The sequence below is a fragment of the Aythya ferina genome, assembly GCF_964211825.1.
Source record: "Aythya ferina genome assembly, chromosome: 3".
NCBI classification, from domain to species: Eukaryota; Metazoa; Chordata; class Aves; order Anseriformes; family Anatidae; genus Aythya; species Aythya ferina.
The window spans coordinates 61,684,587-61,702,752 of NC_140298.1; the positions used below are offsets into that span (position 1 = coordinate 61,684,587).

Consider the following 18,166-nt stretch of genomic DNA (forward strand, 5'->3'; position numbering starts at 1 on the left):
TTTCTCTTTTTTTTTTCCTATTATTAATTTTTAGAAGGAGATGGGATGCTATCTGAATGATTAGCTGCCCAATTGCATCAGAGAACAGCACATAAATAGGATTCCCTTTCAAAGCAGAGGTAGAAGCAGCTGCTTGGAATAAGCTGAAGGGGGGTGTTAATTGTGCTCTGGCTTTGAAAAGTGACAAAACCATGCCGGTGAAATTGATAACCCAAATATCCCAGAAATTCGCAACTCCACGGAGTTGTCAAAAATATTAAATTATACAGCATGCACAGATGTGATTGAGAAATTACCCGAAGATTTGTTTAAGAAACATCAAAGCAGTTACATTCAATCATTTCGCCTGGGCCAGTATTCTCTTTCATTTTCAGCAAGTTTAGGGAATTAAGGGCGGTATTGGCAAACATTTATTCAGCTAAGTCTCTCTGCAGAGCTCCTGGTTACAGCGTGAAGGCTCGCTCACCGGATCCCAACTCACACACCGGTCTGTCTGCCCACCAGCGTTTTGGAGCTGTGCTGAGCACGTTACGGCAGCAGAAAATGCCAGCTCTCCTATCCAATCACAGAGGTATCGTGAAACCTAATTCCTGAGAAGAAGAGGAGGATCCAAGCGAAGCTCAGCCAGCTCTGCTGGATGTCTGGGAGCCCCTCTAAGCCTGTTTGCAATAGTTTACACCTAGAGCTCAGCGGAGTGCCCTTCCTTTCAACAGGAGCCTCCTTGCTTTTGACAGCCTTACATCAGGTCATCAATGCCCTCATCCAAAACGTGTCAATAGAAGGTCTCGTCCTCACTCCACTGTGTTTTGGGCCATCTGTAATGTCTGGAGCAACTGAAGTTTCCTCAGGACTGAGCAAAGCAGAAACAGGCAGTCTTTGTGAGCCACCACAAGTTTTGAGTTCCTATTTAGGGAAAGGCAGACATGGAAATGATCTCCGAATCGCAGATATGAAGAAATGAGCCTGGATTCCCATTTGGCAAATTACAGCATTTTAAATGTAAGGCTGGGAACGGAGATATTTTTAGTGAAACCATCTTCAAAATACCCCGGGCTCTGCATTTTTGTGTCCTTCAGGCCTCGTGTCCTTGGGAAGAAGCAGGGGAAGGTTTTGGTTTGTTGCAGAGGGTGACCTTGTGCCGTATCGCAGGAGCAGGGTCGAGCAGAGAGGAGCTCTGGGTTTTGCCATGGCTTGGCTGGTGGCCCTGGGGGCTTTGCTTATTGCACCTCCTGAGGCCTTTATCCCCAGCTGTGAAACGGGACACGAAGTTTAACATCTCACAGGAGCAGAATCCGCCGCCCACAGCTGTGAGTACCCCTAGGACGGGAGGCACTCCAGAAGCACACCCTTTCCTTTAGGTATTATTGGCAATGAACGCACTCCTGGCACCAATTACAGATCCTCAAAGACCCTGGGCTTGGAGCCCTCTGAGCCGTGATGGATATTCACAACGGGCTCGTGCTGCTGGGCGAGCTGCTGCCGCTGTCCCCGCGCAGTCACCGTTCATTTGCCAGAGTGATGGCGCTACCCCGGATGATGATTTGTTGATTAGTTAATGGCTGTCAGCGAGCACACCGTACGTACATTAGCTGTCCCGTTTTAATGAGGAACAGAACTCTTTAACGTTCCGCTCCTGCCGTTTCTTCATTTTTAATATGCAATTAAAAAGTGACAAATGCAGGCCTCGAAAGGGATTGGGCTAGACAGTCCCTGGAGGTCTCATCCGACCTCACCTATTATGTGGTTCTGTGAAAATATCCTGGAGTCTTTAAACATCACTCAGTACAATTTCACCCCAAAAGCAGGTAGGAAACGCCATTCCTGACCTGCTGCATTCAGCTGCTCCCTCGTCTCCCTGAGAAAGAAGAAAGAGCTTGGAAAGTTCTCTCTTAAAAAGATTAAAACTAAAAACTTTTGCTGCCGCGTCACTTTATGTCAACACGCTCATCTGCGTTTAATGGAGTTGGTTTTCTTCCGAATAACAAGCCTGAACAAAACTTTCCATTGTGCTTGGGAAACAATATTGCTGGTGTGACTCGAGACAGTTTGGATGGCGCCCCATAGCCCAGTAGAAGAGGGGCAATCTTGTGTTGTAAGCCGCCCTGAGCTGGGGTCACAGCACCGATCGCTTGCCTGAATGTCAGAATGAATCTTCCCACTCAGCCACTAAAGTGCTTCAGCCAGGTAGCAGGCAGATAATGTGCCACGTCTGATATCGTTTCTTGCAGCGAGCAACGGGAGCCCTTCGGATGTGAATTGAGTTCCGTTGTCACTTAAAATCTGTCCAGGAACTTGAAAACGAGAGTCTTAGCACTCCCCGCAGCTGCACTCCAGTAATTTACACGGAATATCGCAAGCCATTTCCAAGGAGCTTCTACTAAAGCTGAAAAAAAAAAAAAAGAAAAAGAAAGAAGACTTACGTAAAATGCAGGAAAAGTTTTCTGGATTCCACCTACTCCACGGTGCTACCCCAAAGAACAGCCGGTGTTTGGGGGAAATCTTGACATTTCCTTGCCAGTCGTGCTTGTTTCCATTGCAATATCCCCCTGCAACCAGCGGCAGGCATGGCAAACCTCCTGCATTCACACACTGACTGGTAACTTTGGACAGGACAGGCTGGCCACAAACACATCCATTGCTGTAACTACACCGAAATCGTTGCTGAGATCCTCAGGGGTACGCAGTGACCCATAACCATTTTTTTTCGGCAAAGGCAGGCAAAGCCCACGCGATGGACCAAGGCACTCCGGAAAGGAGCCCTGCTGCTCTGGGAGGGAGGAATCCGCAGTAAGAAATGGCTTTCCGATAAATGAGCATTATTGTGAGCCGTTTTGTAGCCGCGGTGCCTCAAGGATAGATTTGCATTTGCATATCACACGCTAACCAGTCCCTCGTGCATCATTTAAAACCTCTCCACACAAGCAATGCTCTGTCAGTTTTCATAACCCGGCTGCCTGTACAGGAATTGCTCTGTTTTTCCTCCCAAAACTGTGTGTGAAAGCAGAAATGCTCTGCGCTCACAACTGGCTTTAGGGAATGGCTAATTTTGTCAAATCTCCACAAACTTGGAAAATATTTTGCCAGTCAATTTATCAGGAGCTGCTGCCTAACGCGGTAAATCTTGCATTTTATACTTAGTGAGAGATGCTCCTTTTTTTTTTTTTTTTTTTTCCCCTGTCTTTGCAGCATTAACAAGTGTTTCGGGCACAGTCCTGAGCAGAGACAGGGGCATGCATGCTAAAAACTCTTTTCTCCATCAATAAGGCGAGGAGCCCCAGCGCTGCAGGCTGCTGCTCTCACTCCATGTTGGTGTGAGCCCATTTCCACTGGTCAGCAAATGGCGAAAAGCACAAAGCCAAACGCAACTTTCCAAACTCCAGCGTTTGCCTGCCACGGGTTATTTGTGCAGGACAGCAGCGGGTCACTCGCTCGCTCACACGAGTAAGTCCTACCCGGCAGCAGAATGATCATTGATCTCGTGCCATTGATTTTCCAGCCCACCGGTAACATACTAAATCTTTTCTGTTAAAAGAACAAACTGTCGTGGCAGGAGGAAGTGCGTTAGCCCAGCAGCCCACTGCTATAAAGACCAGAAATCCTTTCAGAGATGCGAGCTTTCCACCGCCTGATGAGGAAAAAAAGACTTTTTTTTGGCTCTTTAGTGCTTTCCTAGCACTTACTTCATGGGTCCCAAACCTCCCTATTTTCAAACCGGAATTCTTCATTGAAAAGATCTTGCATAAGGCTGTCCATACACTGAACCCGAGGAGGAGGCTGGAAGTCCTTAAATACACAACAGACAGCACCAGCTGCCAAAACTTGATCATTCCTGCTGGCGGGGTGTGAGCTGGGGGGAAACCATTTCCACCATTTGGTTGAAAATTTTCCATCTTTTGATGGTCAAATGAGTTCACAAACTCTTCGGAGTCTGTTTCAGTAACAAGAAGGTGCTGTTCCTCCAGCGTTACACGCTCGGCTCAGGCGCATTTGGTACGATAACCTTATCGCCTCCTCGCACTAGAGGAAGCTGTGAACACAGGAGTTAATCAACATTTAATTTTCTCAAAGTATCATAGATGAATGCTCCCGAACCCAATTTGCCTGCCTTCTGCTAGTCAAATAGGCACAAAGATACAGAGGGAGGAGAAAAAGGAGGGAGAAAGGGGGCACGAGCAGTGCTTCTTATTAAATAAACTCCTATCATGGGAGCCGACTTGACTATAATTGGATTTCATTAATTTTTTGGCTTATTTTTATGTCCAGTGTTTTCCAGACAAACTGCAAATGGGTTTCACTTAGGTTTTATTTCTTTTTTGCCACAGTGGAAAGCGAGATTGTCCTCCTCTCATCGGGTTCCTTGAGCATCCCTCACGTTTCCACACGTGGGGCGCGCCGTCAGCGGGAGGCTCTGGCACCAGCGCTTCTTGCAGCGTGCTCAGGTACTCCTCGACTGCTCCCTGCGGACTGAAATAAAACAGATTAAAAATGAGCCTGGCGGAGGGAAAAACCGTGCTGTGTATGTCTCAATCAACCTCCAGCCCCAGCCCTACACATCCCTGCACCTGCACGCACGCTCTCGGCTCGCTGTGGAGGTCAGCAGGATCTCACCAGGGAAGCAGAAAGAACAGTGCCCCGTGCTCCCTCTGCGTGCATTCACTAATTAACCCGGACGTCAGCACACCGAGTGCGACTTACCTCTGTTTGTACAGGAAATAAGGGGACGAGGGTCATGAGGGAGGGAAGGAGGAGAGGCTCCTTGCTCGTACATGTATGATGAATACCGGCCCAGCTGGCAGGTGCTGCTTTGATTTCCCCTGAACAGAACAGCAAACCCTGAGCCACTGTTTTTAGAAGGGTGGAAGTGATCCGGCCACATCAGGCATTTCAGCCAAATGTCGGTCTGAGGGAAGTTAGCAGAACGGCTGGGATTTAGGATTGGGTTAAGGAGGTACAAAGGAAAGCAACGCCACATATGGAAAATAAATAGCTCTTGACCAACTAATCCAATACTTTTAATGAGATTATAAATTTCATTGACCACTGCAGCGATTTTGATGCACCAAGATTTACACTCAATAAAATGTTTAATGCTGTGCTCAGAAGAGCATAATAGCACAGGGGACTGACATAAAAGGACGCGCATAATATCGATTCAAAAAGGAACTGGTAGAGGAGACTCTGCAGAGACAGACAGACATCTGCAGGAGGGATGCAGGAGGAACAAATTGAACTTCTGCTCTCATCTTCTCTGCACTGACTGCAGATGAATCCTAGGAGATTAGCTCGCTGTGCCAAAGCCTTTGTGAATACTCCTGGGTCCTGAGACACAATTATGCGTTACACATTATGCAAATACAAAGTCACACCTCACAGACACCACACTGATGAGCTGCTGCGCTGAGGAGTGGGGATGCTGAAGGACTCCTCTCGTGAACAAGCCGACACGAACCACAGCACGATGTGCCAGGCACGCCAGCCTGCCTCCCAAATGCACACAGACCACGGGACGGGAGTTAAAGAAGTTACTGAACCTCCCCAGGTGTGCTCAAATGCCAGGCCTGGCTTGGCAGCTGCCTCGTGCACAACTTCTCATACAACTGCACTCTAACGCTGAGTTGGATAAGCTACCTAACGTTAGCCTGTCATAAAATGGGTACTTCATACACCTTTTGGTTTCCTTTTGGTTCTAGGAGCAGCGAATTGTATTTAAAAATGGCATAATGGATCACTGTGTACTTAAAAAATGGCATAATGGATCACTACCACCACTGGCTCAGGGGCTGGGAGGCTCGAGAGAAAAGCCTCTGACCTCTGACAAATGTGGAAAACCACCTTGGAGGACTGAAGAGTAGTAACCACAGTGTTTTGGTGCTTGAACTGATACCAGGATAGCACAGGGCCTCAGAAGTAAACAAACACATCCTTAGCAGCAGTATTTTAAACCATTGACTTTATTAAAATACTTAATACATAGTTTGCAGAGGAATGTACTTACATTTTTTGGAAACTCCACTGAAACCAAATTTTAATTATATATTTAACAAAAGACGTAACAGTGGATGATATCATGCTGTACACCAAAAAGTAGACAAGTTATTTTTTTTATTATCATTATTTTCCTGGCACAGACTCTTCCTTGCTTCTTAGCTTCAGTCTCAAACATCTAATAGCAGACAAAGCAGGTCTGCATTTCTCACAGCATGAAACCCATCTGGTCCAAGTGAAATTCTGTTTGGTTTTGTCAGGTTCTTCATTCAACCAGCAGATTCCAGAAAAGCAAAGGCAATTGACCTCTCTGAAAAGCTACAGGTCATAGTGCAAGGATTGTTCTATAATCAAACGTGAACATGGAGCTCTAACCTTCCTCAGAGCCACTGCTCTTTCAAAATACCCATTTCAAGTAGAGTGTGAAAAGATGCTGTCCGGATACAAGGGCTACAACACGTTCATGAGCTTGGTGGAATGCACATGGAAGCGAGCTGCAGCCTGATTCCCGCAGCTCCAAAGTAAAAGGTAAACCAGAAGCTAGGTCTTGTTGAAATACAAGATGCGAGGGCTGGGAAGGAGAAAGAAGGAGACAGCCTGGAGACATCCTCACAAGAATGAAATGCAGTAACTCATTTAAAAGGCTGCAATCATCATATAAGTTGCAATTGCCACAGAACCATGAGGATTGGCGACAAAAAGTTTGTTTTAACAATCTCAGCGATGAGTGTAATTGGGGGGAAAATGCTTATACTAAGTGGTGAAGAAATAATTAACTGCGTGTTTCAATGCAAGATGCATAGAGGCTGCATAGGTTTTCACAACAAATTCATAAGGCTCTTTTGAAGAGATGATTTTGCACCTTGCATAGGTGACATTATATCTTTTCTATAGATAATATGCAGAAACTATGTACAGTTGAGAAAAGAACTTTGATGAACACATTTTTTTCCCCTCAAGTTTTACCGTAGTATAAAAAGTAACTTATTTAACTCCTTCGGTTCTCTGAAACACGTGTGGAATATCCCAGAAAGAGACGCGAGGAACACCACCTAAATGATGCCACGTGTATTTACACAGCAGGTTGAAACAGCAAGAGAAGCCACCACAAAGCGTAGTCCTAAGGTTTCCACATAGAAAAGGAAATATTGCAGGAGTTAATTTTGCTTACAAACATTAAAACTCATCCAAATGGAAACGTACTGTAGTTATAACGCATTGAGGATCGTTACTGATCAGACTGCTGGATGAAGGATGACTCGTACTGACACGGTAAGTAAACTATAGGAAAAGCCGATCAGATCCCTGCTTGTTAAATTGACAGTAAACTTTAAAATCTGCGATAGTTTGGTTTCTAATTGACCCCAGCTCAGAACAGCTCCTCCACGAGACAACGAGGAGGCAGCTTCCCAGAATCAGTATCACCGACAGCTGCCAATGCACTGCCCTGAGAGCCACCACGTATTAACGTGCTGCTCCGTTTGGTTCGGAGGGAAGTCAGACAGTGGCTTTGTGCTGTATCGTTGGACAGCCAACCCTGACCACCCTCATAAATGGTTCGTTTTCACAAAAAATGAACCCTGCAAATTACCCCAGCCAGGAGACCTTCCCTGCGACACAGCTGTCTCCCGCTGAAACTGCCTTCGCCTTCACGCAGGAGCTGTCTGGCAATTCTTTTGCCATTTAGCGCCTGGATCTAAGACGTCGTCGATAGCACTGGTTGTAACTCTTGCATATCACAGTGAAGTGTACTTTTTTTCGTAATATTTACAATAGTATCACTGTGGAGAACTAAGCCCTGTACTAGAATCAGTCTCAGAACAGAGACCTTAACGCTAAAGATTTGGTGTATTCCTTATCTACAGAGGAACTTAGAAGGCAAAGCTAAAATCAGCCCACTATACATTTGGTGTGTTAGGTTCAAACAGAGAAAAAAATAAAACACCCAGCACGTTCCCTTTCAAAAGGATGCTATTTACAAGAGGGATTCACTTTTTTAATATTTCAACAACAAAAACCCAGCTAATATTAAAATTAGTGAAATCTAAGAAGGCTTAGTTTTTAACCAACACAGTGCGGAAACAACATTGCTGTTTGCTTTTAAACACAAGTCTCAGAAATGCAGGGAAACTAGGATAAATTATACTATGGGTGACAAACTGCAACCAGTTGAATAACAATAATAATAATAAAAAAAAGTTTTTCTCTTTTTTTAAACACGGCTTCTAAAAAGTACAGCATTCCAATGTTTTCTCAGTTCCAGATTGCTGACATTATAAATTAAAGGTGAAAAGATATCCGTATATAAACAAGGCAGCTTTCCCTTGATTCCACTGTACTGTTCTTGTCTAAACCTTTGGAAATTTCATCTTCAGATACCAGACGGTAAGGTTGACTTTGTCAGTTACAAACCAACGTCCGTTCATGATGTGGAATTTGGAGAAAAACAAAACAAAAAGGAAAAAAAAAAGGAAAAACACACCTAGGTATTTACAGCAATTCAGGTATTTCTTTTTCCAGCCCTCACACTCGTATTTCACCTTCTGCAGCAGTGTAAACACGCCGTCTGCTGAGACCGGGGCCTTATGTGATGGTGCGCGGCCTCTTGGGCGGCGGGGGCGGCATGAGTTCGGTGTCAGGGTCGAGGTGGTGTTTCCGTGTCTGTCCTTGGGAAGCTGCTGTACACCTGTCGATGAACTCGAACAGCATCTCCTTCGTGACCGGGTTCTGGATGCTATTGCACACAGCTGGGGACAAAGAGCACGTTCTGAAGTTACCAACCCAATTTGTTGCAGTATTTATTGCACTTGGATAATTTGATCCCCCTCGTTGCAAAATAAATAATGTAATTTGGCTCAAGTAGTTGGCCTTAACGCGTAATTGCACAAGGCTGCTCTGTCAGGAGTCAACCACCCCTGCTTCGCCTCAGAGGTCAGCAAAGCACCACTGCCACAGCGGCCATCGACCTCATGGGAACTGCTATTTTTAACCAAAAAAAGGCATACACATGTGTGTCTGAGGTTGTGTGTGCACTTCTTCATGCAGCAACTACAAACATGCCAGGAACTGATGTCATATGGAGGCAAGGAATGGCAACAAACGCCTCGTGGGGCCTGGCCTTAAGACACTACCCAAATCCTAATACTTCAAAACAAGACTGTTAGCAGTGAAAACCTCTAAACTCAGGCCACTCTGTTTTTCCACTAAGTACTACAAACACTATAAACCCAATGCACAACACTTGTTTACCCACACATTTTTGCGTGACAGAGAAACCTGATGCCAAGCCAGGGGTGTGTCTAGCACACCAGGTCTCATGGTGGACAAGGCCGCGGTCCCGCTCGGTGGCCAAGGCATGCATGGATAAGCACGTTCATGTTACTTAACACAACCACCCAGACCATAGCTTCTAAATTATGGCCAGCAGGGCTTTATGGATCACATAAAAAGGCTCAATTCTCTTAAAACAAATGGCACAAAGAGAGGTTTAAATTGGGCATGACGAAGGGTTTCTTCACAGAAGGGTTGGTCAGGCATCGGAACGGGCTGCCCAGGGAAGTGGTGGAGTGTGGACGTGGCACCAAGGGACGTGGTTTAGTGGTGGATTTGGTAGCGTTAGGTGGATGGTTAGACTTGATGATCTTGAGGGTTTTTTCCAACCTGAATGATTTTGTGTTCCTATATTATTAATAATTTTCAGATGTAACTTTGTGCTCCTCTTCTATACTCCTAGTTAATCCTCCCTAGAGATTCAGGGAGTACAAAACAAACAAACAAACAAATCCACCACCAACAAAAGGGCAAGAAATGAAGTATGAATACTGTGGCTGTCTTGGAAAAAGGTAGAAGATTATGAGAGGATAATGTGTAGCAGGTAGGACTGGCTACAGTATGAATGCAACTTTGTGGAAAAATAAAAATCTGTTGACTCCCTACATTATTAAACCACAGTAGGACTCCCTAAAATTTACTTGCAACATAGCATTGTTTTAAGTAACAATCGGCATATACTTTCCTGACTCTGGCTGCTCAAAAATGGAAAATTGAAGTAAAAAAAAGGGACCATTCTATTCTAAAAATTCCTATGGAAAAATTTTAGTATCTCTTACAAAACAGTTCTTCCTGTAGCATTTAAGTTATTTTATTTTTAAGGAGTTCATTATTGTTTTGATATGGAAAAGTCAAGAAAAACTTAACTGCTCCACAAAGAGAAAATATGAAGACAAAAAGGGCAGCTGCACATGCTCTTAAGAATTAAGGAAAGAAAAAATATGATACTCCTTAAAGACGAGAAGTCTTTCAGCTACATTTTGTGATGGTTCCCCCTAAGGTGCCAACAGATTTATTATTTCCTGACAAATGACCACATTTTGTTTATGCCAGAAAATCTACTCACTGCTGAGGCAGAAATATAAGTAGAATGGCTTAGAAAAAATCCTACATATTCTATGCATGTTCTAGCAAACAACGTGGTCTTAAATATGATTAAATTTCATTTTGGCTCCTAAAAAAAGTCAGTATCAACATGACTATTGTTGGACACTACTCAACCTTGTACATTTTTATTCAACTTTTTAGACTTTACCTGAAAGTAAACAACAGTGCTTAATTTACAAAACTTGACAAAATCATTTTCAGTAGAAGAAAACAAAACTCTCATAATTCCACAGGGATAAGCCAACACCTTTCATTTGCTTCCCTCTTCATTGTTTGTGATACCCGTGTGGAAACTTCAGATGACATTTTCTCTTATTAGTTTTCTTGTCCATCCACCAAATAATGCTTCTGGCATTTTGAATAGAGGTGAAATTATAATGGATTTTTTGTTCAACAATTCAACTTGTAGCATGCCAGTTTGCATTACTTCACTACAAACCAGCACAAGACCAGGAACTGTTGTCTGTTAGTCAACTACCACTGCAGTGCCATTGTAAATAAAATCTTTCTTGGGTCTCACTTAAAAGGTGTGCCCTACCATTGAAAGTGTTTTTGAGTATGTGTTTGCAGTTCTGCAAAGACTTAGGCACTTGTTGCTGCATTACGTAAAATAGCACATCAGAGTATCTGTTTAATTGACTTCATTAAACAACCCTGCTGAAGCCAAAGGATTCATGGCACATAAAAGCTAAACATGACAGAAGCATTTGCATGGTGAAGCATTATTATAAGTTATATATGCCAGGATTCAAAGTAGAAATGAGAACACACAACACATTTCCTCCTTAAACTAGAACAGAGTTAAGAGATCAAAAGGTGAGCCTGAGAAGTTTTAAAGGGCATTACTCTACTCACCCATGGCAGTGCTGTAGGCATTTGGAAAACTTTTGTCTACTCTCTGTCTCATGAAGACCCAGCTGTTATTCTCAAACTTGCACTCTATAATCTTATTATCATACTGCTTCAGTTCTTTTGTTACCTGTTTAAAAAAAAAAAAAAGTTGGGATAAACATAATAATGCATTTCACTTTTTTTTCTTTTTGTGACAATACAAGAAAGATAAAGAGCTGTCCTGCATTTTTCAGTACCGTGCCTCCAGCCTACACAGAAAACTGCACAGACTCCATCTCCATATACATATGCTCAGCTACTCAACATTTTAAAAATACTTTTCAAATCTGCTGTCAATATAAAGCAATTATATTATGCTAAAACATCAGCAGCTCTAGCAGAGGGGAAAAAAGTCACTTCTGGCCCAAATGCAAATGGGTTTCCATGGGAATAAACTGCTTCCAGTGTAAGTGCTACTGCCAGCCTAAGTGCACGAAATGTATTATCCATGTTTCATCAACCTTCTTTGTTGAAGGTCTCAAAGCCAAATGTCAGATTTCAATACCAGAAAGAGCTTATGGAAAATCATTCCACTCTACTTTATTGAGGATTTTTTTTTCTTTTTTTTTTTTTGTTCTCTTTCCTCTTCATTTGTATTTAAAAACTAAAATAAAATTGTAACTCCAAAATAATGTGGGACTTCAAGCCACATATGAATACCCTTCAGGTCTCATGTTACTGATTCACAGATTTGTCAGCAACCAATATCCTGAGCTATTTGTCTCTGTTTGGCAATGCCGTGTGATTTGGAAATGTAGTTTACATGCACTGGCCTTCCTAGTTGTTTTGGCTACTTCATCCTATGCATCCTAATCTATGATACAATGCAAAAATTTCAAGTAACCATGGTAACTGGAGAACCTTATCTAAGGCTTTAACAGTTTTACCCATATACTTCACTTTGCTCCAAAGAGCCACTTCATAAGTACAAATCTGTATTTAACTCCTGGCTGCGCTTAGTTTGCCAGAGTTTACCCATCAAGAGCTGCACAGGGTAATGCAACACGGGTTGTATTCACAGGTTCAGCATCTTTGCCTAAGTGCTTTCATAAAAAGGGGCCGGTTATTTCAATTCATTAGCATAATTCTTCACCTCCGTTGCCTACTCGCTCCCGAGCAGTGACATGGGGATTTACTACCGTCAGGGTGATGCAGGTTTCAAAAAGGCCATAACTGTCTGCAGGCAGCTTAATAGCACATACCATGAAAAAGCACGTGAACCTGTTTTCCATTAATTCCAGATAAAGGCAATTAATTAACGAAAAGGTTCTCTACATGGACTGAGTCATCCTACACTGCATGCTACATGCCTTGTCCTTAATTTCATAAGCAGGACCGTAACATTTTGCTTGGCATTTACTCTGAGTATTTCTGTTCCTTTCCGAGCAGGGAGCTCTGGGATTTCACTTGTCAAGCAAAAATCGTGCTACAAGACAATTTTGTTCAACCTGCTTACAACTGACGTCTGCTACGCTCTAGGCTGCAGAGCCAGAGTCAGGTTTCCACATCACGCATTATCCCTTTCACCATCCCATCACCTCTAAAGAGCTTTTTTTTCCTAAAATCGTTTAATCCTTAAGCAAAGTTTGCATCTGCTCATGACCTCCTGGATAAAATTAACCAGTTACCCAAATGACCAGCCTCTTCCAGCCTCCTCCACTCTGCACAGCACCTTAGTTCTTCGCATCCCCCTGGAAAAGCTCCACGCAGTCCAAAGTTTGACTGCCACGTGCTCACTGGCCATATTCTTGTTCCGTCAGGTATATTGAGGAAAAACAATGTCCTTTTCTAGCCCTCTGTGGGTGTACAAGCACAGGAAGGGACTCTTGGCTGGGGAAGGTATGCTCCTTCAAAAACAGCTGCCTAGGGGAAATGGGGGCAGCGGGGGGTACGGCCACGTGTCTGATTTTCTGCCAAAGCAGGAAAATGTTAAAAGGATCACCTGCCAGAGAGAGGAATATATAAAACCGAAGGCAGCGACTTCAACTAAATAACAATCTCGTAAGGCTTTCTCGTGGTTTATCATTCTTGCAGTGTTTGGATGCTTAGAATAGCAATAAATTAGACGGCAGCTCTATCTGACTGTGGCAATTAAGCAGCATTATTAACTACCTAGATACTTGCTTGGCCATTCATTAGCAGTCTGAGAGACACATCCTTCTACAAAATATGAACACCTGCCAAAGCACTGACTTAAATGATTTTTCCTGTTAGAAAAATGGTGATCATAGCCTCTAACAACTGCAAGTTGTAGTAATTACTTTTATAAAGGAAGAAATACAGCACATATTGATCCCAATACTTTAAGTGATGTCAGTCTCATAGAAGTATCTACTGCAGCTTTTATGTACATTTTACCAAATCCCAGGTTTCTGATCAAGACGACAAATACTCTGAGCACAACACATTTTTCAGCATTAAAACCATTTTTCTTTCCTAGTAGACTTCTAAATGAGCACTGTTTACACACAGGGCTAACCAAGCCCACAGCGATGCTCACATCTGTAATTCACACCCTACATCAGCTATCACCTGCACGCTACTTTCTGGTGCTTTAGCTTTAGAGTGGAAAAGGAAACCCATCAAAATTAACTGCTTTGAATCTCCTTCCCTTTGGGAATTCACTCTGGGCAGCTCCGAATGGTGTCCTCCTGGTTCAGCCTTTCTTCTTCCCCTTAAGTTTTACAGCCTGTAGGAGTAACTGAACACTGCACCGCCGTTTCCCTTCCTGAGAGGTATTTCCCCCAGCCAGCACTTCTCAGAAATGGGAGAAGTGTCCTAGGAATGATGGCAGGTCTCAGCCAAAACACTTATCTGCATCAGCAGCGATGCTCCTGGTGGGGTGCCAATACTTCTGCCTTTTGATAAAACGCCTTGAGCCAGCATTCAGTGATTTCAGGATGGAAATTTCAATACAGAAACACGAAGGACTCCACGGAGCCTCCCTTAAATACTCACTCCCTAGACTATTTTCAGACCGCGGGTCAGAATTAGAATCCCAGAGGACCACATCTTAGACTTGGGCTGTTGAAGGTGATGTGCATCAGGACAGTGCTTCTGGTCTGGGCCACAGCTGTGTACTGCTAGATTGCTAAATGATAGGAAAAACAGTGAGCAAGAGCTGCACCCCCGCTTTAGCAACAGCTCACCACCAAATCTGGCTGGACACAACACAGACCATCCCCTAAGAACATTAGCCTACAAGAAAAAAACAGCTACTTGCCTGTCCCTGCTGAGAGAGGTTTCCCACTGCCACCATCATCTGTGCTATTCGCTGTGAAAAACGGTTGTTTTTTCACATCAGTCTCCCTCCATTCCCCATTTTCAGAAAAATATATATACATTAAAAAAGTGAAACACCTAACACGTCTTAAGTTGCCTCGCTTAGCAGACTAATGGAGTCATTTTGAGATGAATCACAGCAGCATGTTTATACGCAGCCACATGTTACATTAAGTCAGGGCAGGATGCAAAAAAATCTTGGAAAGAGGAGAAACCATTTACACTGAATGTAGTTAGGTCTGGTCCCCTGAAAATAGCTGCATTTGCTGTGATACTACTGGTAGCCAAGGTTTTTCTGTGCACTCAGCACTTGCTGATCAGACTGGGCCACCATGTCCCCCATTGAGTCACTCTTTGTTTTACTTGACACGTGTTTATTTTCTTTGAAGACTTGGTTCAAGCATTAGCCTCATCATCCCTAATTTCTAAGGAGAGAGAAATTCCTGGGCAAGCTGCTACTTTACATAAGAGGTATTAATGGTAAGAAATTAAAGTAGTTAATATTTCAGAAAGCAAGTCCAGAATGGACAATCTTAAACTTTACAAATGCTCATGTTTTCTCATATTCAAGTTCTTAAAGAAAAAAAGAGGTAAGTTTTTGGATAAATGGAGACTTGACTGAAAGAAGACCTATGTTTCTATATACATACGTTTTTCAAAGCAATTGAAATTATTTTATCTCAGGAAATAGTCTATTTAAAAGACAGTCATATGTTTGTAAGCAAAATCTTAACATCCTATATCCAATCCTTTCTCCATTTCCAATCCTTTCTCTATTTAAATGCCTTTTGTTGCACTTTCCCCTCTATTACCAAACATTTATAGAAAGAAAATTGTTCTTCAATGCAGCTATTTCTCTTGCTTATTCCACATGCAAAGTCATCAGCCTGTTTCCGAGATCCCAGAAGAAACGATCACAACAGTAGACACAGAAAATGGTAACTTTCATAAGAACAAATAAGCAAAAGCAGCAGTTGAAACCTTATGAAATTAAAAAGATCTTTATTTCTAAATAGAGAAGTAAACAAGGAATTATAACACAGAGGCAAGATAGAGCAGGTCCTTCTCAGAAAATAGATTTTTTTAATAGCTACCATGTGCAATGGAGGCATTCTTTTTTGATAATGGCTCAAGCACACAAACTGCTTTCTTTTTTTAACCTCAAGTTTCAATGCCTGCAGTGGAAAAAAAAAGCTTAGAGCTGCCACAGAAGGTCTAGAAAGAAAATTCTTCCTCTCTGATCACATAACTAACTTTTCTCCATTAGGATGCATTCTCCCAGCCGAAGCAAACAAACAAGCAAAATGAGCACATTCCAAAAGAAGCGACCAGCCCTACGCACACGAGGGAGAAGCCCTTGGGTGGCTTCCCAGCGCCCTGCTGGAGGAGAACTGCAGCCCACCCTTCTCTGCAAACGTGAAACCACGTTTTTTCCAAGAACCATCCAAGAACATGACATTTGCAAGCTCCTTTGCCCTGAGGAGACTGGGGTACGTTCAGCCACCAGTGACAGCTTAGGAAGCGAAGCCTCTCCAGCAGAACAGCACATCCCAAATCCTGCCTTCTGTTCCTGTCAAACGCTGGGACAGCCCCACCACACTCCGGTGCAGCGTTACAGACATCGTTTCTGAACTTCTCAAGCAGTTCTGAGTGACCTACACAATAGAGAAAATTAACCTGCCCGCTGCGCCTATGACTCCGTAGCAGTAACGAAGAGCAAACGAAGAGCGGTCCTGGCTTCCTGAAGGAACAGGATGGAGACTGAAACAAGGCAGCAGCAGTAACAAAATGAACAGCTCCTGAAGATAAAGTGATAAGCCAAACTCAAAATGAGGTATTTCTGAAGGCTTCAGACTCCAAGCTATCCCTTCAGCGCTTCTTCCCAATTTTTGGACAGCTTCTTCAGATGCTTTAAAGAATTTTCTTCCCCCTTCATGTAGAGTATTTTATATTTTCCACAGTAAAACTAAAACTTCTCAAAGAATTACAGAAACACAAAGGGTGGTTATTAAATGCCTGTACGTACCATTACTGTACACAGACCCACAAATATTAACACTGACAACTGGCAGAAATTCATCAGTTAAGTCAATTGCTTCATATTTTCACTCAAGCCAGAAGAGATTTCGTAATGTAATTTAATATCCATTTCTTAATACAATTCAAGAGATTATTTTATCAAAACCATAGATGTGTCAAAAGTGAAATAACAGCACTGGTAATCCAATTCTGTTGCTAAATTAAACATACTGATTGTGTGTCCTTTTAAGTAATGTATTACCCAACAAACACTGATCAGCCTGGGTAAACACAATGCAGCTGATACGTTTATTTAACACGAAAGAAGCCTTTGGGATGTAGCTATGCCGCTTCTTGCGTGCATAGGAAATGGAAATGCTCCGATTTTGAGATCTCATTCCTGGGAAGGAACGTAAAAAATACAAAAATTTTAACATTTTTGTTCACAACCACATTGCTAAGACCCAATGCTGGAAGATCATGGAACAAACCAAGAAGGAAAATGGTGTGATTCAAAGCCACAAGAGCATGGTTTTTCTGAATTGTAGATTTTTTTTGTAGACTTCCAGTGTCTAGTCCTCATAGTTCATGATTTATTCTTTCCTGTTAATATGTAAGATTAAGATATTCTCTGAGAAAACATTACATGTAGTAATTTCAAATATGGATACCATTTCCTTATGCATAAAATGGGTTGCAGTCCTGGGGCTTTCCTGACAACTGACTGATGGCAACATCAGGAATAACAAACCTTCCTTGCTTTGGTGATATTACAAGCTTAATGACTTGCTGTGCCAGCTGGAAATAGATTTCTTAATGTATCCTGGAAGGTTACAGGGTACACCCACCCTTACGACACCATTTGAACTACCTGTAAGAAACCTGTGTTCTTCTGAGCTTTGTTTGGGACCACGGGTCTTGACAAGGTAAATGAATGGAAGTTGTCCCAGATAGGTAGCCCCCGCCCAGGCACCCTCATCACCAGAGGTTTCTGGATCAAAGCAAACCAGATCTCCCTGTGCATCTTCTGCAGAAGATGCGAAACAGAAGAACCCTGTGCTAAGGACTGGTGAACTCAGCGTACCTCCACTGGGTTGAGTTCCTAAATAAAGTTGTATTAAAAAAGCACCTCGTGGCAGTCTGACCCCCAGCACGCACCAGTGGAAGAGGAGGAACCTGTAGGGGATGGGGCAACTTCAGCAACCCTCCAGGTGGTAGGACAGCTGTAACGGAGCTCTCAAGGCAGGAGTCAGTGCGAACACACGCAGAGATGATGTGTATTTGGTGCCAACAGAGCTTCACTTGCTCTACAGCTCGTGAATTTGGAGAAACAGGTAAGAAGAATCACCACAAGCACCTGGAAGAACTCTGCAGGGGCCAGAGGTAGCCCTCGTGGATTCGGCACCGCAATCTGTCAGCCCTTCAGCATCCCTGAATGCTGAAACTTGAGGGCATTTGTCCAAGTCCTGAACTAAAACAGGCAGATGCAAGCAAAGAACTGTTGAGGGGGTTACACAGAAAACAAAACCCAAAACCTTTCACTGTAGGATAA

General features: G+C 43.1%; 1 protein-coding gene across 2 annotated transcripts in view; it reads right to left on the minus strand.

Annotated features, from left to right (window-relative positions):
- Positions 1–5,933: 5,933 nt before the first annotated feature.
- Positions 5,934–18,166, minus strand: part of RNGTT (RNA guanylyltransferase and 5'-phosphatase) — a 180,700-nt gene continuing 168,467 nt past the window's right edge. The window contains exons 15-16 of one of the 2 annotated variants that reach the window (XM_084514322.1): positions 11,278–11,401; positions 5,934–8,732 (exon numbers count right to left, since the gene is read on the minus strand). In XM_084514322.1, the coding sequence (XP_084370448.1) occupies positions 8,569–8,732; positions 11,278–11,401 (288 nt within the window). In that variant the 3' untranslated portion in view covers positions 5,934–8,568. Of the gene's footprint in view, positions 8,733–11,277; positions 11,402–18,166 lie in introns of those variants that run through there. The other variant, XM_084514323.1, reaches the window with a different exon arrangement.